The 25318-nt window shown below is 44.0% G+C and overlaps 2 protein-coding genes across 5 annotated transcripts; one reads left to right on the top strand and one right to left on the bottom strand.

The window, feature by feature from the left end:
- Positions 1–227: 227 nt before the first annotated feature.
- Positions 228–19741, bottom strand: slc25a47a (solute carrier family 25 member 47a). 3 transcript variants are annotated; one of them, XM_068576953.1, is made up of 7 exons: positions 19508–19733; positions 19099–19142; positions 18921–18992; positions 17977–18156; positions 17465–17729; positions 17116–17267; positions 228–372 (listed from the first exon to the last, which is right to left on the bottom strand). In XM_068576953.1, exons 1-7 carry the CDS (start codon positions 19542–19544, stop codon positions 346–348), a joined length of 777 nt encoding a protein of 258 aa, XP_068433054.1. In that variant the 5' UTR covers positions 19545–19733; the 3' UTR covers positions 228–345. The 3 variants fall into 3 exon arrangements, with proteins under 3 accessions (XP_068433054.1, XP_068433053.1, XP_068433052.1); XM_068576952.1 differs by lacking the exon at positions 228–372 and adding an exon at positions 5588–5696 and having other exon boundaries at positions 19508–19741; XM_068576951.1 differs by lacking the exon at positions 228–372 and having other exon boundaries at positions 16353–17267; positions 19508–19735.
- On the top strand, positions 19085–24618 carry LOC137785584 (mitochondrial basic amino acids transporter-like). 2 transcript variants are annotated; one of them, XM_068576950.1, is made up of 4 exons: positions 19085–19282; positions 22501–22544; positions 22848–22931; positions 23767–24618. In XM_068576950.1, the coding sequence occupies exon 4, from the start codon at positions 23800–23802 to the stop codon at positions 24541–24543; it is 744 nt and encodes a 247-aa protein (XP_068433051.1). In that variant the 5' UTR covers positions 19085–19282; positions 22501–22544; positions 22848–22931; positions 23767–23799; the 3' UTR covers positions 24544–24618. The 2 variants fall into 2 exon arrangements, with proteins under 2 accessions (XP_068433051.1, XP_068433050.1); XM_068576949.1 differs by lacking the exon at positions 19085–19282 and adding an exon at positions 20269–20724.
- Positions 24619–25318: the final 700 nt, after the last annotated feature.

Genomic DNA, 25318 nt, shown 5'->3' on the forward strand with positions numbered 1-25318 from the left:
TATGTTTCATGCATATTCGCGAAAGCCTGAACATACAATTGTTTTATTTGTGGCTTTAAACATAAAAGTAGCGGCTGGAACAATGAAGCCATAGAAAAACAAGTATTACAATTTATTTGTGCTGAATATATTTGTTGAAACATGCCAGTAAATTTGGTGGAATCTGGATATTTATTGTTGAAAAGCCACGAAGCAAAACAGAAAGATTAGCACGGAAATATCTTCTGAATGGTGCTCAGACATCCCTTCTGCGTATCCTAATTTGAGTTTTTCCTTCTCTACACGAGTCTGCGTGGTAGTTTAATGGAGCTCCAATGCGCTGCATGGGTTCTGAATGTTTCTCCCCTAATGAGGCTTGGGGTTGGTGGTCTCCTAAAGAAAAACAAAAAAATGAGAAGGCCTGTTGCTGGCAGAGCGCTATTTGCCCCGTATGTTCAAATACAGCAGTCGGACAAACAGGCAGATTGAGCAACGCAGCAGAGGTTGAATCAGGTCAGCGAGACGAAGGTTCATTGAGCGAGTCTAATGCAAGCGGGGCTAACCTCCCAAAACAAATTAATTTAATCAAAGTCAATCAACGTTGCTATTTGTGTTTTGCCGTGCCAAAACCGAATGATGGTGACAATTAGGAATAATAAGGCCCCTCCGTTCGTTCTCACGTCCCGATGAGGGGGTAAAGCCGAAAGCTTAAAAAAAAAGAAACCAAGGACAGTTTGGTTTCACAGACGTAGGATTTGTTAAGTGGAGCAGAGCAGCTTTTTGGAGCATTTGCTGACCAATAACAGCAGCATCGGCACCGTGAAAGCCGACTGTGTCAGGACTTTTTTCTACCGAGGCAACGTCTGCTTGCGTGACCTCTTTACGCTCTGGTATGTTAACTCCATGGGCCTCATTAAAGGCCAGCCTGGTCCCAGGCATCTGTGACCTGACTTTGACTTTGTCAAGCAGAAGCAGAAAGGGCATTATTCGTTGTGGTCATTATCGATTAAAACTGAAGAGAAAAAAACAAAAAACCCTCTGCTTCTGATAAGTGAAGCCAAATGAGGAAGCGCCGTTAACGTGCATTCTCTCAACTGGCCACCAGGGGTCACTCCCCCGGTGGCAGAAGTCTAGTTCTCACTTGATTTGTTACCTCAGTAAACGTAGTAAATATATTTCAATAAAGCATAACGTCCATCGTGTAAATGATGAATTGAACATTAAACAGTTAATGCTTTAGGGCGGGGCTTCTTTGTGATTGACAGGTCGCCGCAGCTACCCAGAGCCGAGTGCAGAATTTCAAACATCACTCATCCGCAGTCCAAATATAGTCACAGTTCATAGTTCATCGGTTGCAAAAACAAACAAACAAGATGGCGTCGTCACGTAGCTCTTGTTGACTCTGGGTCCGACTACTTCCTGGTTTGTGTACGCTGGTATTAAGACAGGTGGCAGGTATGTTACCGTTGGGCTTCAACTTAACAACTCAAACTTTAAACAATTTATATTTTAGACTGAAGTTACAGCCTTTAAATGTTGCTCACAATGATTTTGCAGGGTCCCACTGACAGATTAATTGGGGTAATCTGGCTTTGGTTCTAACCTTTCATCTTGTTTTTGTCTTCAATTGTGAAATGCATTTTGTGAAGTCTTTTTGTTACGTTCATCAGTGTTTGGAGAGTAACAGCCAATGCAGAGTAAATCTAATTTCAGAGCTTTTCCCACAAGCCATTGGCTCGGGCTGTAAGCTGCTGTTTTAGGGCTTTAATGTTGTTTTTATAACAGATTTCCTACATTTGCCGTTCCCCTTTGTAAACCGGAGCCAAAGCAAAGAGGGGTTTACAGTTTTCAGGCAAAGTGCAATTGATCCGGTATGTCGTGATTAACTAGCACCTGAGAGAAGTGTATCTTTGTTTTTTGTATCTTGTTACCTGTGTGTGACATCTGAAAGCGTAGATTCCCTGCATCTTATCTTCTCTATGGTAGTTTATTGTTGTGTATTTTAAATTGTGAAGTATGTGTATTTATAACGTACATTCATATGCACTCAGTGACTTTGTGAGCTGGACCTGGACAATCTGTTGTCTTTATAAACTCTATAATGTTCAGCTTTTGTTGCCGGAAATGTGTTAAAAACATACAATCTTAATTATTTAGGTCATGGTTAAAGAGGATAAACATTAAAAAGACATCTGAACTATAATGCAGACAGTTTAATGTCATCATGGATCACTGGTGGAAGAAAAAGCATCAAAAAAGACTTAATGGCAGAACAGTTGAGCTGGATTGGTACTTATATTTAAAAGTTCATGAAGTTGCCTAATCCTATCTCTAATAAATAGGCACAAAGACCCACTTATTAATATATTCCTCTTTAGATGGAAATAATTGTACAGACCCATGCCGTCAGTTGTTGTCTCCGTTTTGAATAAGATCCACTTATTTACAAATCTGTTGTTCTGTTCTGTTGAACGAAAATTAGGCCAAATACTTTGAAGATGTGCGCGTCAAATTAGCCCTCCACATTAGAGCTAATGAGACACTCAGGCTTCATCCACACTGATATGTTTTCGCTAAAAAAACAGGGTTTTAAACCAAAATCTATCTCCGTCTGAATTGATTGATTCCCATCAATACGAGCGAGCCTGAAAACAAATCGGAAAGCAAAATCCTCCCTTTATGTCCTCAAGGCCGCTAACAGGTGCCCGCTAATAAACGCCGCTTGCCAATCGCACCCAATAATTAAATTAAATTTATTTAGTATCGCCTAAAATCCCAAACCACAAATTTGCCTCAAAGGGCTTTACAAGCTGTACTCACACGACCTCCTCTGTCACATCGTAACAGAAGAAAAAAAAGTAAAAACGGGGAGACACCTGAGGGAGTTTAAGAAAGGAGGGCCTCCTCCTCCCAAATAACATTTGCAGCAGAAGAATTATGAAATGCAGATACAGCGGCCTGTAATCAGTTATCCATGTTGAATGATCCTGGTGTAGGACGCCCAATGTAAACGTAGCAAAAGGTATGCGTTTTAATATAGAACCATAGTTGTGTGGGCGTGGCCTAAAGCACACAGGAAATGCTCCTGCTATGTCTAAAAAAAAAATGTACGTAGCTCACCCCCGCAACAAAAGGACAACGAGTTCAGTCTGTGTGTGTGAGTCTTTCTCCGCTATCTGTTTCTGTATCGGGGCTGGAAAGCGTTCACGCACGCTCGCATGCCCTCAAAGCAACAATACGTTGTTAAATCAATGCAAATATATGCAATTCCTTTTGTCTTTTTCCTTTTCAGACACTCAACGGAAGGAGGGGTCCAACAATGTATGCCTCATCTGCATTGTCTGTTCTCTGCCAGGCTTTATGCAACTGTAAAATTGATGCTTTTACGATCTAGGGAATTCCATTCCAAGAACATAAGATAAGAGAAAAAGAAAAAGAGGCCGGCTGATGTTGTGGGTTGAGAAAGACAATGGTGCACTGCAGCATCTAGTACCTGTTATTACTCACATCAACTTCTACATTGCATCATTACGATGCATGACCTCGATCACAACAACCTTGTTATTATCTGAAACTTTAATGTGTTTTCCATTGTCTGAACTACAGTGTAGTACTGTCAACAAAGTCACTTATCTTTACCTTCCTCCAGGGAAAAATAGATGGGATTTCAACAGCTGAATCTAAATGATTTCACAGCTGTAGTTTAAAAACAATCTTCAGAAAGAAATATATAGGGTACAGGCTGCGTTTAATGCTAAGCTAGAGCAGCCATTCAATCTAAATACAATTGGTTTTGGCTGTGAAAAATCATCCAGTCAGACCTGTGTACATGTTCCCATTGAAAGAAAACCGAGACCAGCTCACGCGTGCGTTAAAGATGCCTTTAGGATGAGTGCAGTACCACAATTAAGCCACCAGATGGAGACATAGATGTCCAACACGTTCTCTTGGCTGCTCCTTGGCGTTTTAAAACCATTTAGCGTGAGAATCCACCCACAGGGAAAGTAACTGGTGTAGTTTAGAGCGTGATAGTCCAGATGAGGTAGGAGGGGAGGTTGTTGGGTCGATTAAAGCAGGTGGTTTGCTCAGGAGGCAGATGTTCATTTCCCCATGCAAAACTACGCGAGTCGTTAATGCCAGTAATCCAGTAGTCACATATGTAGTCAAGTTAACTTCTTTTGCTAAACATTACTCAGTGGTTCTGTTGCCTTAATCTAATTTCCTGTGAAGACAGAAGTTTATTTTGAAAAGAAGCTGCGCATGTAGCCAGCGTATATATTGACACTAGAGGGGGATGCTAGAGGGGCAGGTAGTGTGTCGTAGTTTGAAACTCAATGCCACTGCTCAAGCTTCATGCCATGCAAATACATACAGGCGTCATCAATCATCACCAAAAGGGCATTGAGACATTGAAGTGTCCTTCAGCAGAGTTGATATGCCCTCGAACTCAACTTTAGATCACAAAACGGCAAAAGTAGGACACAATTAATTGGTTATGTCTGTAAGTGTGAAGGTGAAATTCATTTGTTTTCTTCTTTGACTGCAGGTACTGTGAGATTTGGTGGCGCAACACAAGTTGTACTGTTGTAATCTGTGCTGTCTGAGCCTTCGTGATGACTTGTCATGCGTGCAGGAGGCATGAAAAGCACCACCGTGGTTGCATGCACCATTAACATGTTTTTGCTGTGTGCTAATTTAATTGTTTGGGGTTTGAATTGTATTGATCAAAAAATGTATTGCACGCTTTGAACTGAGCTCCCCATATGTGTGTGTGTGTGCAGGATGCATGTCGTCACATGTCCTGAACTGGTCTTTGTTGGGACGAGAACACCTGTACTCGATGCAGGTTCAAGGGTTAACGCACATGAAAATGTTCTGTGCTAGTTGTTGCTCTGCTCGCGTGTGCTGAGCAGGTCGATGGATGTATGTGCAGCGTCTGACCCCAGAAGACTGTTTACTAATTAATCTGCTGACAGAAGGAAAGTTTCACCGTAATCTCACTTCGAGTCGCGCACGTGTGAGCAGGATGTGTGACAACTGGAGCCAGTCAAGTGTGACGTTGAAGCTGGAAATGTTTGAGCGAAGCAGGAGACACCGAGTCTCTTTTTAGATAAGAACACGATTTGCATATTTATAGGAGCTGAAATCTTTTCATACTAAATTTAGCAGAATAATGTATATATTATTTTTGGATTAAAATGTATTGACGCATTATGCATTATTATTAACGCATATGCATATGTACTTTATTGTTTAAGTTGGTAAACGTGGGTCTTACATGCCGGGTATCAGTCAAACCTTAAAGTTTATCGACAATTGTATATGAAAATGTATTTAATAAAGTATTTTTATTGTTGGTGTGAATCGTCAATGTAACAAGTAATTAAAGTAGTACACACACACACACACACACACACACACACACACACACACACACACACACACACACACACACACAGTAGTGTTACCACCACAAAGCAATTACGACATCTGATGTTCTGCAGGATTATTAAAGAACTTTACAGGAACACCTGCTGCTCGCCATTGTCCTATTTTTTGAGTTGTAGAATCTAATATTTTGAAAAGTTATGAAAATGAATCCCATCGTCCCGATGTCATGCATTGACATAATATTTACTGTAACTCCTCGTCGGGTTCGGCTCCACTTCATTCGCCGCTCCTCTTCCTCGCTCCGCTTTACTCTGCGAGTCGTTTAACTGGACCACAAGACACAAGAGAGATCAAAGGTCTGAGTTATAATCAGGGCGCCATTATCTGATAATAAAAGCCATCTCCAGAGGAATGTCACCCGTTCCCCGTGCCAATTTACATCCTCCATACGTCCAACCCGGTGCTTCGTGAGCCATGACTGGAGAACATTGGGTGTTTCGGGTGGAATAAAAAAAAAAAAACTCTGGCTTTTTGGAGCTTTTTTAACTTCATCATTTATGTAATTCTTTGTGAGAAATGTGAATAAAAATGATGTAACTGTATTGTTTATTGCTGTCACATAAAAATAATCCCTTATGTGTATATACACATGTATATGTATATATACATATACCAATTTCTACCCTGGCGGACAGTACGGTTATACTTTATTCTAGTCTATTTTCTAAGACTTAAAAAATAATCTCAGCTCAAACAGAAGAAACAACGACGTAAAAAGCTGACAGATAGATGCGGTCTAGGCAAGAGGCGAATTATAACACAGCTCAGTCTAACAAGAAGACTATTCACCATTATCAACCATAAAAAAAAAGGCATGGGAATGCACCACCACATAATGACCTCACGAGAAACCAAACGAATGCTGCCGGTGCCAACAATGTATAATTGAGCATTCGCGGGGGCAAAATGGCTGCATTTAGGAGAAGATACGATATGTCCTGTAATTAATTGGGCTCGGGACTTTTTATTTATCCACGTGGAGTGGATGGAGGTCCGCGTCAAGCAGCAGTTTGAAGCTGAGCCGAGGGGAAACAAAAGGTTGTGGCCTCATGCGGTCTTCCAAAAGGACACAAGGCTTCTTTGTCAAGAAGCCCAATGTCCTCCTGAGCTCTGCTGGACGCATACGGGGTTCATGGGAGCGCAGCGAGCCGCCCCGATCCCCACACACCTCCAGGACTCCCACAAGGTCGCGCCCTTCCCCCCCGCCCCCTTTACTATAAACCCGCACAATGTGTTCTGACATTTTTTTTTCTATATTGCACTTGGCAGAACTATAGGATGTTTCCCGCACAGTGCCATTGTTCTTGCTGGAGTACTGGAGCGTAACTTTCATTATAAGGTATATGCTGCGTGTTTCCTTTGTCTCGCAATTAAACTGTATTATAACTGCAATAATTAGTCCATCACTAGTTTATTAACGATAATATTAATAATGCATTTTTATTTGTAATGCGCTTTAAAAAAAAAGGTACTCAAGGCACTTTATATGGTAAAGACAAACAATAGAAGCGTCAATAAAACAAATGACAATAGCGAGAAACTATATTAAAAATTAAATACAAACTTCTCCAACGAGAGTAGAATGATTTTCAGATAAAAACACATCGTTTTCCATTTGTTCATTTTACAGACGAAACGATTAATCGAGAACACAAACAACAGATTGTCGCCTAATGACAATTTGCTATCTTATTGCTTTTATAATACGGTTACCTGCGACATTATAAACAGTGATAGTAGCTGCTTTTCAGCACAAAATAGTTGTCTATAATGTTGCAGGTATTATAAAACCAATAAGATAATCGAGGCAGTACTGGATCTACAATAATGTACAGCTTTAACACATCCTTGAACAGTACAATATTGACGATACAGTACTGCCTCTTGTACCTCATTGCCTACATACGCTTGTCACGTTCACACAACACTGCCACACACTTTATTTTACCTTTAAATTCAACTGTAGACTCAATTGTAAATCGTCATGCTCCCATTTATTGCACTTGTTAAATGTTGTTTTGCTTATTGTTAAAAGTTCAATGTTACGCTCCTCCCGCCTTGTATGTGAAAACATACAAGGCGATGGTTTTGATTCAACAATGACACACTGTTTGTTGCAGCCCTAAACTGTAAGGGTTTACCGTAAACACGAGGAATGGTCGTGGCGCTCCTTATATATACACGTAGATCTGGCTCTGTCTGCGGCCCCTGATCACATGTGCCAGACATTCATATTTTTCTTGCCTTGTTCTTACAACCGACCCACAATCTGTTTGTTCAACCCGATCCTTATTAGCAGCATGCTTGTTACGATTTTGTCGGCTCCAACATCTATCCCGGCCCGAGGAGGGATTAGCCTCCGTCCTAATAAGGGATTGTTTGTTTAATCTGCTGATTAGCTCATACTCAACTTTCAATTTTATAATTTTTTTCTCTTAGCTCTTGTCACCACTCCAACAAAGTGCGCCCTGTACATTTTCTGTGCACTTTGAACGGCCTCGCCTTATGAGTCAGACGCTACGACGCAAGAACCAGTACAGACGGTTCAACCCAGAACAACATAAATAGAGCCTTAATGAGAGGGTTCATGCAACGCATTATAACCAGTTGACGGGTTATTCTTTGCCTCAGAGATATTACATTACATTACAACAGGTTTTCCAGCGTTCCGCTACGATACAACAAAAGCGGTTCCAGAGATCAGACCAACCCTGTCAAACCCATTAATCTCTGTTTGGATAACAAGTTGACACCTACGAAATATGATTGAATTAGGAAATAGGCACCTAGTTTTGTAAAATGTCGCTAATGTATCACAGAATAAGTGTAATGAAAGTCTAAAATAAACAATTCAACATCTGTTTCGCAAATGTTTTCATGTTTCACGCAGCGGGGCTGCCATTCCTCTTCTAGTCGGGACGACAGGTTTTAACAGCATCCAGGTGTTTATGCAGGCAGAATTCCACTGAACACCTTTCTCCGTATTTCAGTGCAGGAGCAGGGGAAACCAAAAGCTCGCTGAGGACTATGAGACACAAGAATACAGACATATTTCACGATCCAGTCTGTGGTGCATGCCACATTACAATGTGACGAGAGACAAGTCTAAATTTGCTCACATTTGGGGCGGACGGGTCAAACCAACACTGGACGTTCGTGGCGCGTGTGAAACAGGTAGTAAACATTGACATTGTGTTGCATCAGCCGGTCGCGCTGAAGTCATGTCAACATGAGGACAATTGGGATCTTCGTGGTCGTAGTTTCCCAGGTCAGGGCTGTTTGACTTGGGGGGTTTTTTGACCGGGTTATTTGGAGCATTTGACCAGAAACCATGTTCTGGTGCGTTTGACCAGAGACCATGGTCTCTGTTCAACATGGTATGCTATTTAAATATGTTTAAATAGCGCTCTTATTGGTAGCTAGTAGGTATTACAATGGGGCAAGCCAAAGAAGTAACACTGAAGTGTTTTCAATTATATGGAAGAAGTAACACTGGCTGTATTATGCAAGTATAATCATGAATAACGCTCAATGTAACTGGTGAGTTTAGCAGATAGAACAATTTGAATGTGAAGTGCAATAAAGAGAAGGATGCAGGATGAAACTGAACACGTGAGGACCATCCGAAGAGGAGTCGATTTGGCTCGAGTTTCTTGACGGATCTCTTGACCAGAGAAGGCCGGAGACGCCACTGCGTCGTAGTTTGAAGCTCCGGCCCGCCGTCTAGGCATCGGCTTGACGAGTTTGTGGTAGAGGAAGTGTTTCCTTTTTCCTTCCAACACCTTCAATATGTACCTCAACTCTGACAGAGCGGCCTCTGATAGCGTAATCCCCCGTAATCCCCGTTGTTTCCTCTCTGGAGCTGCACACTCGCGGTAAAACCCAATGAAGTTTCCGGCTAACGATTTTTTTAATGTTCTATTAATTCGAAGAAGAAAAAAAAAAAATCCATCTTGCCAATTATCCATCAAGTTTTTGTTGTTTCACGTTTTTCAAATCTACAGTGAGATTTTACCGAGAAGATGTAATGATGTCATCGTATACATCGTTTGAGCACAGTCGCAGCATTGCGCCGCAAAAGAATGTCCAAGCTAACGCGGGGGAACGTGGTGTTTATTTAGCTTATCTGGCTAAACACATGGTTTCAATATTTGGGGGTCTCTCTCTCCCTCTCTCCTTCTCTCTCTCCCTCTCTCTCTCTCCTCTGCCACAGTGTCGTCAGAGTCGAGCATCTCCTGCGTATCTGTGTGCACCCTCCGCCACTTCACCCGGCTGTCAAGAGCGAGCAGGCGATGAGAGACGCTCCTCATCAAGACTCGCTCCCACCGCCGCGTGACGTCTTCCCTCCATTCACCGTATTCTTGCACCCCCCTCTTCCTGTTTTTTCACTTCTCCTCCTCCTCTTTGCTTTCCCCTCGTCCTCCACTCGCCGCTCCTCCGTTCTCTCCACGCTCATTATCTTCTTCCTTCTCGCTCATTTTCGCTGTGTTTCCCCTGTGCCCTTTTTAACGGTTCAATTCAGTTCACTCTCTCTCTCGAGCGCTTCCTGCGGCCCGTTACCGCTCCTTTAAACAAAGACTCGCAGTTTTAAAGACGTTTGAGCGATCGCCGTCGGGGATCGGCGTTTGACGTCAGTGTGGATTCTGTGCCTGCTGTTACGGGTGCCACGGCTTCCTGGTTCACAAGTGTGGAGTTGTGGAAGGTGACGTGTTCCCACGAAAGAAGTTATAGTCTTTAGAAATCTCCTTGTGGTTTACGCGACAAAACTACAAAGGTGATATGCAGGAAAAAGATCACGGTTTTGAGTCCGAACAAGGCCGAAAAAAAGAGCCCTTTCTCTCCGTTAGCTAAAGCTTGATCTTCCTGGGCCACGTTCAGGAGAAATCTCCTCCTGGAGAGCCGATGGCCCGCTTCCCTGCCTGCCTGCCTCCAGCCTGTGTGCCATCTGCTGTCTTGTAAACCAGATCACATGACATTAGGCCGAAACCATCAACCACAAACTAAAACAGAGGATTGCGTGTCGCCGGACCCTCACCTGTCTCTTGTTACAGAGACACGAGTCGATATCAAACTCACTTTTTCCTTTTTCTGGACGACCGGACAGCAGAGATGGACTCGATTGCGCTAGAGACAAATGAACACGTCACATTGAGGCTACTTCCAAGTGACAGTTGGGGTTGAAATCGCTCCAACCACATCGCCATTCCTGCAGTTTCCTGCGTCGTATAACCGTCCCAGGGTTCGCGTTATTCATACAGCTGATTTGATTTGCCACAAACCACTTTTTAGTTTTCCCTCCCCTCCGGAGAAGCTAGTGATGTGTTCTTGTGCTGCATGCGATTTCTTGATGTGATTTGAACACACTGTTTGATGCAACATGTTTTCTGACCCCCATCTGAAGGCAGCAGTGTTTCACGCGGTCCGCGGTGACCACATCACAAACCAATCATGCACGGCGATAAAAATCGCTGCGTCATAAATTTATTCACCACATACTTGCGGGCAGTATTTTCTAGAAAGCATTCTTGGCGTTCGCACTCGTTTATACACGGTGGTGACACAAGGGATTAGATGATGGAGAGCTTGAAGAAGTGATCCAAGCGCTTGGTTTGAATACTGCCTCCTGGTTAAGGGGGGTAAGCACGTCCTATCTTGTGCTTTATTAAGTCATTGTTGACTTTTTAAAATCACTGTTCAGCATCCTCAACGATGACCTCAGAGTGCCGAAACATTAAAGAAAAACGTTGATCATGCTTCAATTGATAAGTTGCTGTTCTATGAATGCAGATTCCTTCGGGGTGAATGGACATTTTCAGAATTTGTAGATGAAAGGGGTTAATCAAGATCCCGGTTATGTTGATGAAAACACAAATCAGATAACAGCAAATTTCTCTCCACATGAGACCGGCTCGGACTCTCAGGTACCTGAACTGTGAGCTTGAGCTTCTGTCAGTTTTCACTTACAGGGGATTTGCTTTGGTGTGACCACAGCAAGAGAAACAGAAAACAAACGTGAATAATGTTGACAGTAAATGTATGAGGGAATTTTCAGCAAAAAAAAAATGTTTTTAAAAGAAAAGCTGCACAGTTTTGTGCTAAAATCTGCACAACATAGCGCACAAAACATGCAAGTTCACAGTTTCGTGGTGAGACCTAAACACAAGAAACTAAATCCCATAATCTAATTGTTGCACATGTGATGAAGTGATACTGCTCATGGTGTTTTACCCCACAGAAAAGCTGGCCTCTGTGCCAGCGTCTCAAACAAAGGCACAACCAGTGTGGCGACTATGTTACAGGAAAGAGAAAACTCTACCGAGTTAACGTTTGAAATTGGAGTTGGGGTGTTTGTCCTGGAGGGGAAGAAGCGAATCCCCATTAGGGGTGTTTACGGCCTCATCCCCCGTTAAGTGGAGGTCTCAGGAATTTATGGTCGACTTATGGATCCTGTGAGTTGCTTATTGTGGTTTCTCAGACAACCTGATAGACCTGTTTTGAATTAAATCCGTCTCAGTGGATATTATTCAAGGAAACAAAGCACTTGCCACAAAACCACAACTGAGCCCTTTACGTTGTCGAGCTTATGAATAGTTTGCGATCACATCAACACATTGAGTTGACACATTTTCATTTTTAATATTAACTGTCTAACTGGGAGAATTCCCTCCATATATATATATATATATACATATATCCATCTGCCCAGTTCGATCCATCTCTCTCATGCTTTTTGATCCTTTCTGACCTCCTCCACAGGCTGGATGATGCTTCGCAGTCACTTACCTGCACTTAACCTGCGCTGGTTCTCCAACTTCATGTGTCCTTGTGTGTGTCTGCGCTATGTCGTTGTGTTCCAGGTGAAACCCACATGGCTGCTGATTGAGGTCACCTGTTAGCAGCTGTGGACTATAGGAGGCTCCTTAGTCTGCTCTCTCTCTCTCTCTCTCTCTCTCTCTCTCTCTCTCTCTCTCTCTCTCTCTCTCTCTCTCTCTCTCTCTCTCTCTCTCTCTCTCTCTCTCTCTCTCTCTCTCTCTCTCTACTGACACAAGATGCATCTTTTTGTGTTCCTTTATGTTATCCTCTTTCTCCTCTCGTGAATCAATATTGTATTACTTTTTTTTTTTTTTTTGCAGCAAGATTGGTGTTGTGTCCGTCATAAACACATCATAAGTAGCCAGATTTAATTTCACGGTTGATAACGACACGTGGCGGCAGATCAAAGCAAACTGAACCGGTTTCCAGGTGTGTGTGTGAAGCCGGATACTTGCATGATGGATTTTAAATTTTATACAAAGCAAGCTGTGATTGCATTAATCGCTCCGTCTCTGCACAAATAAATACATTTCAACGGCAAATTGTTCCTTTTAAGGAGGAATTACTTGCGCGGACAATTGTGTTCTTTTGTTTCTTTTTTTGCGATGCAATATTGAAAGCCTCTCCATTTAATAGCTCTTCCTTTTCTTCCCATTAAGCAGTCCTCCACGCAAGAAACAAAACAAACGTAACACAAACACATTACCGAGCGCAGCATTTCAGGCAGAATTTGCACTGAGCGTCAATGAGATTTATCGAGTGCGTCCTCGCCTCTTTCCATTCGCCACAGAGCGGCGGTGTGAAGGACAACAGCGCCCCCACTCCTCCACCTCCGTCATCACCTCTCACACTTCCCTATCTGCTTGTTAATCATCAGCCACAATAAGAGTTCATTTCCTCCTCATTTACGCCGCCTGCGTCTCTCTCATCTTCCCTTTTTCCAGATTCATTTACAAAAAAACATTTCGATTGAGCTATTTCGGTTGGTTTCCATTCCGTTCTTTTTCCTAATCCCTTTTGAACATTGTGTACTTTTTTTATTCAAACCCTTCTCGTGTCCTTATGCCCGTCTTGCAGCAGCTGCTGGGCCTCTTCGTGTTCTCCCGTCCGGCTCGGTCGTCGCTTGTTCCTCTCCTTCTCTCATCCTTCCATCTCATCTCATCCCTCCCTCCCTCCTTCCCTCCCTCCCCGCCACGTTCTCCCGATTGATGCCATCTGAGGTTGCAGGCCGAGGCCGCCGGAGCTGCAAATTTACCCAGCAGCACACGTCACGAACAGAGGGAGCGCGCCGCGCCCGAAATAGCCCGAGCGGCAATTGGTGAACGGGGGGCCCGAGCGGCAGTCACCGAGGGCCGATTCTGACAACAGTACGAAGCTTTTTCTCAACGGTATACGTGAACATCATGTAATGAGTCGCCCCGCGGAGTTGATTGATCATGTGTTTTCTTTGGAAGAGACCGTGGAAAATTCCTAGGATTGGAATGAATTAGAATAACAATGAGGGCCTATGGACGAGGGCTTTCTGTGTGATGCCAGAATATGGAAACGCAGGCCGTATAGAAACATGTACTGTGGTACAGTTAAAAGACATGAAAGGTTCTTCTGATGTGAGTCATGTGCTTGAACTCATCCCACTGAATTTGCTTTTCAAAGTGCCTCCAACACAATATTCAATACTGGGATGCTCGTCGGCTGCGTGATCTGCTTTGTGCAACGTATAAATGACGCTATCTCGTCGCCGAACCTTATTAAATTGCCCGAAGATCGTCCCCCGAAATGTAATAATCCAGGTCGGACAGCGATTATTTTCCATCACTGACAAATGCTACGGACAGGTCACGTCTCTGGCGTGGCTCTGGCTTCGTCCCTCAGGAAGCACGGTCTGTGAGCAGATCGGGGAACATTGGAAGCATCTGCGAATACGGTTGAAAGGCAACTGGAAAACATCCGTGAAACAGCGTCACTTCATTCGACTCACGACTCGAGCAACCGGCCTGTAAACGTATTCAATGAGATCTTTAGATGCTTGCATAAGAGGGGAGTGGGGGGGGGGGGGTGAGGGCATGCAATGTTTAATTAAAAGCAGCTTACAAAAGGCAACATTCAGGGTACAATCAAAGATTGCTAGAATTTTAGCAAGTATCCCAAAGTGTGGAAAAACGCCTGAGAAAAAAAAAAAAGATTATTATCGGTATTGTGGCCAAACCGAAGATCAAAGGCTGTGAACTGCACAGGAATTCAGCGCGATTGTTCTCTCAGGTCACTACTTATTAGGACCAACTAAGTTACGAAACACGTCGAAGATCGGTTATACAAAATATGCAACAACAACAGCAACAAAAGGAAGAAGAAGAGGCTCCTTCTCTGTTTAGTTTGTGCTTGTTTACGGCGTGTGATCCACAGGCCTGACTGAAAACAGATCTCCTGGGGTCTCACCCAACATGACCCCATCCTGTTACTCGTGAAGCAATTAAATCATTACAGCGGAGTTTAGGACTATCGTTGCACTCATGGCGGGATAAACATGAGCTGATTATACATGTATAACAGATGGAGGCATAATTTAACATTTTCGGGGAAATTTGGGGCAGATGTTGATTTCGGCCTTCCCCCTTTCATTTGCTTTCTCCGAACACCAACTCCCACTAAATCTCACGGACACCTTGACGGCGAAATTCATTCACTTACTCATCTATTTGTGTAATTCCCATCATGTGCGGAGGCTTTCAAACCACACAGATGTTGCACGGTCCCCCTCGAGTCAGAGCTCAGTTTTGCAAATGATAGCTTCGTAAAAAAAACAGATTCCTGCTTCCCTCAAAACAAACGCAATTACACTTCAAACACATTCGATGGCATACTTTCCGTTAGAGTAGTAGTACACATTTCCTATTCATGATTGGATGATGATGGTGATGATGATTACGATGGATGGACGCACACATGGCCTCGGTCGGAGCAGAGCACGAGTCGCATCAAGCAGAACAGATGAGCACAGCGCACGGAGAAATATGATCTGTGGCATCATGCGGGTCCCATTTCATCAGCGCCTGGAAACACAGTTGTGAGGAAGTTTCATGTTTTGTGTGCATCTGTTTCTGATTACGCGCGTGTGTACATCTGTGTCTCATGTGCCCTTAATACGCACTTTATCGTTGTGATCGGCATTGTGTCACATACAGTACACCTTTTATATTCGTGAAAAACAATATAGGGAGAAAAACTGCTTACTTCCCGACTGCTGCCTTCATTTCTATTTACAGCTGTATTTATGATGTAAGCATGCAAATATCCTATAATCTAATATGTATCAAGGCTAAGGATGTAAAGGAGAACGCTCCTGATGCAACAAAGAATCCCCCTGTCGTAATTATTCCAGTGTCATCTTGTTTATACATTTGTCTTTCCTCTATAGTTTTCTTTTTTGTACTTTAAGCCTCCAGTGAATATGTTGGTTAGTGGCGAGAGTGGAGTAATACAACAGAGATGAATACAGAATTTCATTATTTTTGCTTAAATAACTTTATTGTGGAAGGCACAATACCGATAATCTTAAAAAATAAATAAAGTGCCTTTGGAAAGCAGCCCTTTCTACGTTTCACCGCAGGCTGAAAACACATGTGTGAATATTACATTAATTACAGGCTTGTTGCAGTCAGGTGGGGCCGGGGCCCCTTCGTGCATATTGGCTCTCTGGAAGGAATGTGACACCTTGAATAACCATAATTCATTTTACAAGCGCGTTCTCCCTGCTATTACACGTGTTAACGGCTTCAGCGAAAACGGCCTGTTATACAAAATATAATTAGCATTTCTTCGCTGATGTCGCTCAACACCGAACATTTATCATCAAAACGTCTACACCGCATTCATGCAGCGCGTAAAAGTTATTTCACATCTTGCGTCAAAGCGATTCTGTAAACGTTGGAGGGAAAGTAACTCATCTCCAGGTGTGCGTACAGACAATTTCCTCCGAGGAGTTGAAAGTTGTTCTTAACAGCGGCAACTTCTGTAGAGTGCGACGGTGACAAACACACCGCTCGTCCATTGTTTCTTCCTATAATTCTACTAATAGAATAATGATTTCATGAAATCCAGTTCATCGGGGCTTAAAATATCAAGACATTACGTCTCATTCTCATTTATTTACGCGACTCATTTTTCTCCCGAGCCTTAAATGAGTCACGTATGATACAATATTGTACTCATGCAGCGATGGACTGGACGGTCATCCGACTGTAAATTGTGCGCGTTGCGGCTCATTCATAAACACTGAACTCCAGGCCTTGAATGCTTGTGAATACAGTCATATACAGATATGTTTTGGCAGTCGAAAAACTCCCGAAAAGAAGAAACCAAGCGACACCAGTCACGCAGAGTGTTGCCATGAGCTTACAGCGAGAGGAGAAACGACAAAACTGCAGCAGGAAGGCCAGGGAGGCCATCTAGTGGTGAGAGGTACCAACATGACTCATTACTCACAAACAACCCCCTGAGCATATTAGAATACATTACCCGGCCTCGTAAAATATTAAACACGGCCGTAAACAACCGCTCCATGAAAATATTGCATTGCATGCGACACGTTCTTGCTCAATGTCAATGTGTGTGCCGACATCTCCGTTCAACTCGACGGACAGACGCCAACAGAAGGTGAGGTATATTTGAGAGTCAGTAGGTGCTATTTCATCCTTAAACGAGGAGGGGAGGGGGGGGGGGGGGCGGGGGGAGGGAGCGAACGCCATCGTCTCAGTTTTTAAGCAAACTGGTGACGCCCTCGTATGTAACGAACACCACCATGTTGACGGGGAAAGCGCGCAGCCAGTTGATGCCCAGGCTCTTGAAGAACACCCCTCCGCCCTCCAGCCTCACCGTCTCCGTGACGCAGTGGAAGATGCCCCTGTAGCGCCTCAGCTCCTGCATGCCGTCCATCTGCAGGCGCGCTTTGACCACGTCCATGGGGGTGGCCAACGTCCAGCCTACGACTCCCGACGCGCCGCCGGCCAGCATCACGCCACCCCAACCTGGAGGAGATTTGAGAAGAAAAATGAAAAGACGCTGAAGTGAGAGGGATACACTGGCATTTGTTGAATTGAAACGGCTCTTTTTAATCCTGAAAGAAATCACCGCGACGTGCTCCTCCTCAAGGATATAAGCTACATTACAGCCACAAAAAAGAGAGCAAATGTCGCACAAACAAAAATCGCAGACTTTCACTCACTCGGCCTGTGGTCGCCGTTCTCCGTCAGCCATTCGCGGATCGTTGCGTAGGTCAGGAAGTAGGTGGAGAACGACGTGGCGTCCCTCAGCATAAGCGGGAGCGCTCCTCTGTAAAGGCCCCTGAGCCCGTCCTCTTTGACAATGCTCAGCAGGCAGTGGACGGGGCCTCGGTACCTGGGTTTGGTCAGGCCGGTTCCTCCTCGCGTCGACGCCGTCTGACACTGCAGGCGCACTTTCACGATGTCACCTGGAGACATCACTGACATCTGTTGGGGGAAGATATGGAGGGATACAAAAGGCAGGAATCTTAGCGGCAGATAAAAGTGTAACGCTACACACATCTGGGGATAGGATGGAACATGTATTTGATGTGTTTTAGCGGGCATATATGCCAAATACACACATTGATTTAAATTGCCTCTTGTAGCCTCACTCGCAGGTGGAATGAAACATCTTATTGATGCAAATAATGCAAGACTTTTTTGTAAAAATAAAGATATCTATATCTGTTACCTGAGCCACCCCCGCCGCCATACCAGACAGGAAGACTTCTGGTTTGGTGTTTGGACCACAACCAGCTCTGCGCCACTGACTCAGACACTGCAGGCAGTTCCTGTATGTGCCGAACACCACGGAGGAAGTCATGGAGATGGTGGCGAGGGGCAAGGTCATGCCTTTGAAGAAGCCATGCACCTGACGACGCAAATGAGAGACACCGAATGATGCACCACAGAGACGGAGCCAGCACAGCAACCCACCTCCACATCTACCACTTTACTTTCAATTAGCACTTAAGTTGTCTTTACATTCTAATGCGTGCTAATTGGCGTCCACGTCATACTTAGATAATAATATTAATTTGTAGAGGCACTTTTCAAGCAGCGCAAAATAGCCCAAAAAATAAAAACTGCAACAAAAAAGCACACAGTTAAAAGATGGATGAGTCATACCAAAAGCACACAAGGCTGGACAGATGAAACTATTGAAATGAACGGAAAAAAAGTGGTTGTAGAACAAGGTTATGAATCGATAAATGAATATGATTAATTGTGAAGCAAAAAGGCCAAGTTGGTAAACAAGAGTCTTCCAGAGTTGAGGTGCCCTGAGACCTTAACCTGGACTCTGGAACAGCTTGCAGGTCAAAGAGTCATTTTTTGACAATAGGGAGTTGAAAGTTCACTGATGCATTCTGGTGCCTTGTAAAAAATTAATCATATTTTTAAAATGTATTCTAAAAAGGTCTTTGGTAACCCGTGCAGGGACGCTCAAACTGGGATGATGTAAGAAGAGTGTTGGGTTTTCAGTTTAGCCTCATCTCAGACACTGAGTGTGGTGTCTTACACAATGCTTTTATACACACACACACACACACACACACACACACACAATAAAGTTTGTGCCTCTTAACAATTTATTCAGATTTTATTGGATACGCAGTGTACAACTGTTCCACTCACCCCTTCTTTTGAAAATGTCGCCACTATACACTGCCATACCCCAGTAAACTGTCTCTGGGTTTGGATCCGGACCTGGAAAAATAAGAACATGAAGTTAAAAAACAACAACAACATCTATTTATTAAACAGACATTGTGACATCATGTTTTAAGATACAACTATGCCAAATATAGTGTACCTTCACGGTGTCCAAAGGGTAACCCACTGCGACTCCACATGCTCCTGTTTCCAGAGGGGAAAGTAGCATCAAGGACAGAAACACAGTGATGCACAAGGTTTTGGAGCTTTAACTGCACACTTTGAGCTGATGACGTGAGATGTATCCCAGGATGCATGTGAGATACTTGTTGTGTGTGCATATGGTAGGTATCTGTCAATTACTACTTCTACGGTTTAAATTCATCAGGTTAACACATGCATATTGGACATATAACGTCACAAATGAACGTCATGGTTAACGTAATCCCTCCATGTACTGCCAGATGGTTATCGGTCCATGCTAATACAGTAGCGACATATTTGGCAAACACCAGTTCGCGGTAACTGACGCGAAAAGACAGACCGGGTGAAACATCGTGAGCTGTTACCTGCAAATGATCCGGACACAAAATCAGCGACGTGCATCCTGTCAGATGGTGACCGACCAGCAGATAGATGCCAGATGTGAGCCCATTCTGCCTGTCGTTATGGAGCCCGTAACCTTCAGTGTGTAGCCGTTACATCAGACGTCAGACGTCACGTCGGACGTAGCAGAGGGAAAACTTGGTTGTGCAACAGCCGACTGTGTTTACTGGCTGCAACCATTGGTCCCGCCTTCCCCCGGAGATAGCCGAAAGATATAAAACAGCCGAATGAATGGTTAACGTCCACCACAGCAAGTTGTGTGTGTATATAACGAAACGATGTTAACGAAACACACCGTTTTAACCGTTGAAATTACTTCATAATAGACATTGTACAAACCGCGACTTTTTAAATATTCTTTTTTTGAGCGAAACCGTATTACCAGATATTATATTATACAATTAATTGAAGCTGCACAGTTATGAACAGTACATGAACGTATCGTAAACAGCATTTTTGATTCATGACGCGTGCTTTCCTCCACTGACAAGACACGTTGTTGGCCGTGAATGGAGCCGTTGGCTCCGGTACTCTCCATTCACAAGCTAAACATCACAGAGAGCTATGACGCGTTCCGACACCGGGAGCCCTCTGGCTGTGAGCAGCCAATGAATGACAAGCATTACGCCCGAAGTGGGGTGTCGGCGTCATCTCTTCACTCGGATTGGACAGGAAGCTCTGTAGGTCCCGCCCTCTCTTTCTAATAGCTTCCTGCGACGCTAGCTTTGCGCGCTAGAGGCGGAGAAAAAAAAAACCGTTGATGCAGACAGCGGCGAGTGTGTCCGCATTGACTGTAAATGCCACAACGGTTGTGAGGTCGTCAAGGGGAACAGGACAGGATTGAGAACACGCTGAACAATACACTGAAAAAGAAAATATAATTGTCAGCATTTGTGGACTGTCAGTGCATAGCTCAGGCTAGCTAGTGCTAGCTAACATAGAGACTAACGGAAAGTGTCAGTTAGGTTAGTCCATCAGCGAGATTAAACTGCACGGCACGGGGACTGTCAGTTGCACAACGAAGGAAAAAAAACGGTTTGGAAGAAGGAAAAACAAAATACAACGTGTCATATAATTGCTGGGGGCCTCTTCAGTTAACGTGAGATAACGTGACATTTAGTCCTTCGGCTTGGGCGACGTCGAAGAGCGGCGATGGACTTCGTTGCGGGATGCATCGGAGGTACGTTGAGTCTGCGTCAGCTGCACCTGTGTCAGCCGCTTTATCTCGCGTCTTGTGAGATCATTATCTAACATTAAGTTGACAGAGCCCAAACTTTAGATTCATTCATAGTGGGCCGTCTCTGCACCTGTCTCTGTCTTTGATATCGGCGGCAAAACACAAACCACCCTTAGGAATGTGGCGCAACTCCCTCATTGCAATTACATTCTCCAAATCCACTGATTGCACCTGACCTTTGACTTTGGAGGGAGTGTAACGTTGTGCGCGGCGATAGCTGGTGTAATTTCCCCCTACAATGTGTGACTAGTGCACTTCAAACAGGGTCAGTGGGTTCGTTGTCATGCACATACTTTTAAAATGAATTGAAGCTACAGTTCACAGCATGCCCCACGGTCCACTCGGGAAAGACATGTGTACGTCCTTGCTAACCAAGGGTGCTCCAACCTTCTGCATTACTGGTGTCACCCTGTTGAGAATTAAAAGCATGCAAACGCTACACAAGTGCAACCTGAGCATTCAAGCTGCGGATGACTAGGCAGATGACTTGAATCACGAGTCAACACTCCCTGCACAGACCAATGCCATTGCTTTCTTATCATAACGCAGTGTTACAGTGTGTAAATCCTATAGGGGACCATCTACAGACAAATGGGAAGCTGGTTCAGGATGACCTCGTTGATGCTTGCCTCATCTAAGTGGCAAATACATACTTCAACCCAATGAAAGTTTGCATTTCCATTGGAGAGAACACTGCGATGAAACGCCCTCGTCTTGTTGTCCTGTACTTGGATCACACCTGTGCATTGAGGTCAATGACCGATTGTCATTGTGTCAAACACGTCTGCTTGTGTACTTTACCGGCTTACCGCTGGGACTCATTCCTAATTGGCTCTTTTCACAAATGGGTCAGGTGACAAAGCAGGGTCTTATGACGGATAAGCTTTCCGTTTGTTGACTGTAGTGGGACAGGTGGGCCAGTAATTCAATTATCGTTATTGTGATTTGTCAGTTTTCTTTTAATTATTGATTAAAAAGTAATGCAGGTACTCGGAAGTTGAAGCATTCAAATGTTATGACGATTATGATCTTTGGGGTAAAGATAAAATCCTTTTCTTTAATTTAATGTCACAATTGTGAGAGTATATCATGATTATGGTACGAAATCTATTGAAAACCGTTATCTGATATCATAAAGCCGTCTTACTCATTAAATGCTACCATTGCCGGCAGTGATCCGTAAATAGCTAACATAGTATAAAAAGCGGTATTGCAACATGTCGGAGGTTAGACTTACGACACATTTCCCATAAACACTGGGACTTTATGTACTTTCTTTGTTTATGGGCTATCACTTAATTAATGTTGTTTGTAGTCTGTCCAGGAACTGTTGTCAGTTTCGAACACAGACTGAGGTGAGAAGCCCAAACTGGCTTCAGAAGGTGGGCTTGTGCTGCAAAGATTCCAGGTTATGTAACGTTCAAAGGCACCCTAAAGAAAGGTTTAGAGGGCGATGTGGCCCAGTGAGCTGGCTCGGCCTTGACAAGGCCGTGTTACCCCGGAGGAGATGGCGGCATACTCTAGAATTACACAACAACAGTGTCCGCAGCAAAGGTTTCAGTGGCTTTTAAAAACCGGTGTAGTAGGTTAAAAACTAGTTTAAAAATGCCCGATATGGCCCAGAGCCCTGAAAAGAATCTGCAAAACTAGAATGTGTAGAAACTTTCGGGGTAATAAGGACTTGGTAGATGTTCTCATGGTTGCTTCCTTTCCCTCCAGGTGCTGCTGGAGTGTTGGTTGGACACCCTTTTGACACAGTTAAGGTGGGAACAAGTTTTATTTTAAGGCACCACCTTTTTTAAAGTAATTCACTGTTAAAATGCGCATACAAATACCAACAAACTTCAGAACTGAAATGTTTCATTAACTGTAAAACAGACATATCGGTATGTTTTTTTTTTTTAACATTAATTTCTCATGACAAATGTTTTCATCAATGTTTGACAGACAACCCAAATGAACATGACTCATTTCCATTTTCCTCTGTTATGGATTGTATGTCAGAGGGGAAAAATGTTTGTATGTCCGAAGTTTCAATTATCGCTGAAGATTGTCTTCTTTTCCAGGTGAGGCTGCAGGTCCAGAGTATTGACAAGCCTCTGTATCGTGGGACCTTTCATTGTTTCCAGTCCATCATACGGCAGGAGTCGGTACGTGGATTTATTGCTCGTATATGCACACAGTAATATGACTAAGTGACTGCTGTGTACCGTCTGTCCGCTTGGTAAGCTCGGCCTCTGACATGTGACGGTTTTCCAGTCTTTTGAGTTTATTTAAATGAGTGTTCTTCCTCGAGGTGATTTACTTCTTCTCCTTTTCTGGGCTTTAACTTCAACCCAGTTGTTATGGTCTCCAGTTAATTGTCAGTGAAGTTAGATTGACCTGATTGCAGAGTTATGCTAATCTTGGTCCCCATTACAGACGCCTACTATGTGATCAGACTCGTTTGGTTTATAAGAAGCTTCGTCTTTTGTTTTTCCTTGTTAACCTGATTCATTTAGTTTCTTGTTTTACCATTGGTGTAAGTTGGCTTTTTTGTTTTTTTTAGTTTACCATTTTATGTTTTCTCCCAAGCAATGAGAAACACTATTGACCGCCTGAGAAGCAGACACATCACAGGATTTGTTACCCAAAGATACTGAATAACGACCAGTAGCAGATCATTGCTTGGGGCAAACTGAAGCAGCACCTGTTTCCAGGATTAATATTTAAGTAGTAGTTTAAAGTTTCTTCACAATTACTGCAGGCAGGAAGAAAAAAAAATGGCTGTCCTGAAAAGACGATGTACATGTCCTTTTTACTATACTATAACACTTCGCTTCTGCCTTTTTCAGGAATAAAGCCAGAAGCGAAGCGTACAATAATATCTGTAAAAATGCCCGTTCTGGTTGCATTGCATTCTTCTTTACCCAATTGTGAGCACAAAACCTTTTTGTTTTTTATTTTTTGTTTACCAATACATCTCGTCTCTGACATTCTCCGCAGCTAACTGGCTTGTACAAAGGCATTGGATCCCCCATGATGGGCCTTACATTCATCAATGCCATCGTGTTTGGTGTTCAGGGAAACACCATGCGGCTACTGGCAAATGACACGCCGACGAACCAGTTCCTCGCCGGCGCAGCGGCCGGCGCCATCCAGTCCGTCATCTGCTGCCCCATGGAGTTGGCCAAAACCCGCATGCAAATGCAGGGTACCGGAGAGAAGAAGCCTTCGAGGAAGTTGTACAAGAATTCCCTGGACTGCTTGGTACGCATCTACAACCGCGAGGGTCTGCGGGGCGTGAACCGAGGCATGGTCACCACGTTAATCCGCGAGACGCCCGGCTTCGGGGTGTACTTCCTGGCCTACGACGTGCTGACGCGCAGCCTCGGCTTCGAGCCCAACGACCGCTACATGATCCCCAAGCTGCTGTTCGCCGGTGGCATGGCCGGCATCTTCTCCTGGCTCTCCACCTACCCCGTGGACGTGATCAAATCGCGGCTGCAGGCCGACGGCGTGGGCGGAGTCAACCAGTACAACGGCATCGCCGACTGCGTGCGGCAGAGCGTCAGGCGAGAGGGCTACATGGTGTTCACGCGGGGCCTCACGTCCACGCTGCTGCGAGCCTTCCCCGTGAACGCGGCCACCTTCGCTACCGTCACCCTCATCCTCTTATACGCTCGCGGCGTGGAGGAGGCGCCGAAAGACTGCGAGGCGGCGCAGCCGAGCCACCACGCCCCGACACAACAGCAGCAGCAGGCCCAACCCTCCAGCCTGTGACATCACGGAGGTATCACCTTCAGCCTGGGCACTTTACAAGCGTGGACCGACAAAATATACACATCACAAACCCTTTACTGCTGTCAGACCAGTCATTCCATATTTCATTTTTTATTTTAAATACTTGGTTTGTATTTTTACTTTAACGTCTAAAAGGAAACAATATTTATTTTGCGCACAGAAGAGACAAAGGTTGACATCTCTATTATCCCTCTGTTGTATATATCATTGATTTAGATTATTTTCTTTTTAATGTAGTTTGGAAACATCCTGCCTTATATGGAATCAATAATATGTATACAGTATGAGTACTTTTATTTTGTGAAAGGAAGCTGCAGCACCTGTTAGTACCTGAGCTGTTTCCTCCGAGGAGCCAAGAGAGAGATGGAATGTAGCATTTGATATGTTTCACGTAACTTATTATGTGCGTCTGCTTTCAAAACCAAAAAAAAACTTATCGCAGCTACAAACTAATCCTCAGTAAAGCACGTGTCCGTAAACCATTGTCAACTGTGTGTGTGTGTGTGTGTGTGTGTGTGTGTGTGTGTGTGTGTGTGTGTGTGTGTGTGTGTGTGTGTGTGTGTGTGTGTGTGTGTGTGTGTGTGTGTGTGTGTGTGTGTGTGTGTGTGTGTGTGTGTGTGTGTGTGACAGTTGATGGTGAAGTGTTTGGCATGTTGTGTTTCTCAAACTGTGAAGTTGTGTCATTGTAACTGGACTGCTGCGTCGAAGGCCCGAGCCAGAAGCGGGACGCGGTGCTACATGTGCTACTGCACTT

Source organism: Clinocottus analis, unplaced genomic scaffold (genome assembly GCF_023055335.1).
Source record: "Clinocottus analis isolate CAN_PGR_092001 unplaced genomic scaffold, fCliAna1.0.p SCAF_15, whole genome shotgun sequence".
NCBI classification, from domain to species: Eukaryota; Metazoa; Chordata; class Actinopteri; order Perciformes; family Cottidae; genus Clinocottus; species Clinocottus analis.

What these genes read in the sequence shown, in the direction of transcription:
- slc25a47a (XM_068576951.1), bottom strand. Translation starts at nt 19,544, where the DNA reads ATGCACGTCGCTGATTTTGTGTCCGGATCATTTGCAG. An exon ending in TGTGTCCGGATCATTTGCAG is followed by an intron (nt 19,143 to 19,507) that starts GTAACAGCTCAC and finishes CTCTGGAAACAG; the next exon opens with GAGCATGTGGAGTCGCAGTG. An exon ending in GAACGGCGACCACAGGCCGA is followed by an intron (nt 17,268 to 17,464) that starts GTGAGTGAAAGT and finishes AATCTCCTCCAG; the next exon opens with GTTGGGGTGGCGTGATGCTG.
- LOC137785584 (XM_068576949.1), top strand. Translation starts at nt 20,697, where the DNA reads ATGGACTTCGTTGCGGGATGCATCGGAG. An exon ending in CGTTGCGGGATGCATCGGAG is followed by an intron (nt 20,725 to 22,500) that starts GTACGTTGAGTC and finishes CTTTCCCTCCAG; the next exon opens with GTGCTGCTGGAGTGTTGGTT. An exon ending in CCATCATACGGCAGGAGTCG is followed by an intron (nt 22,932 to 23,766) that starts GTACGTGGATTT and finishes CATTCTCCGCAG; the next exon opens with CTAACTGGCTTGTACAAAGG.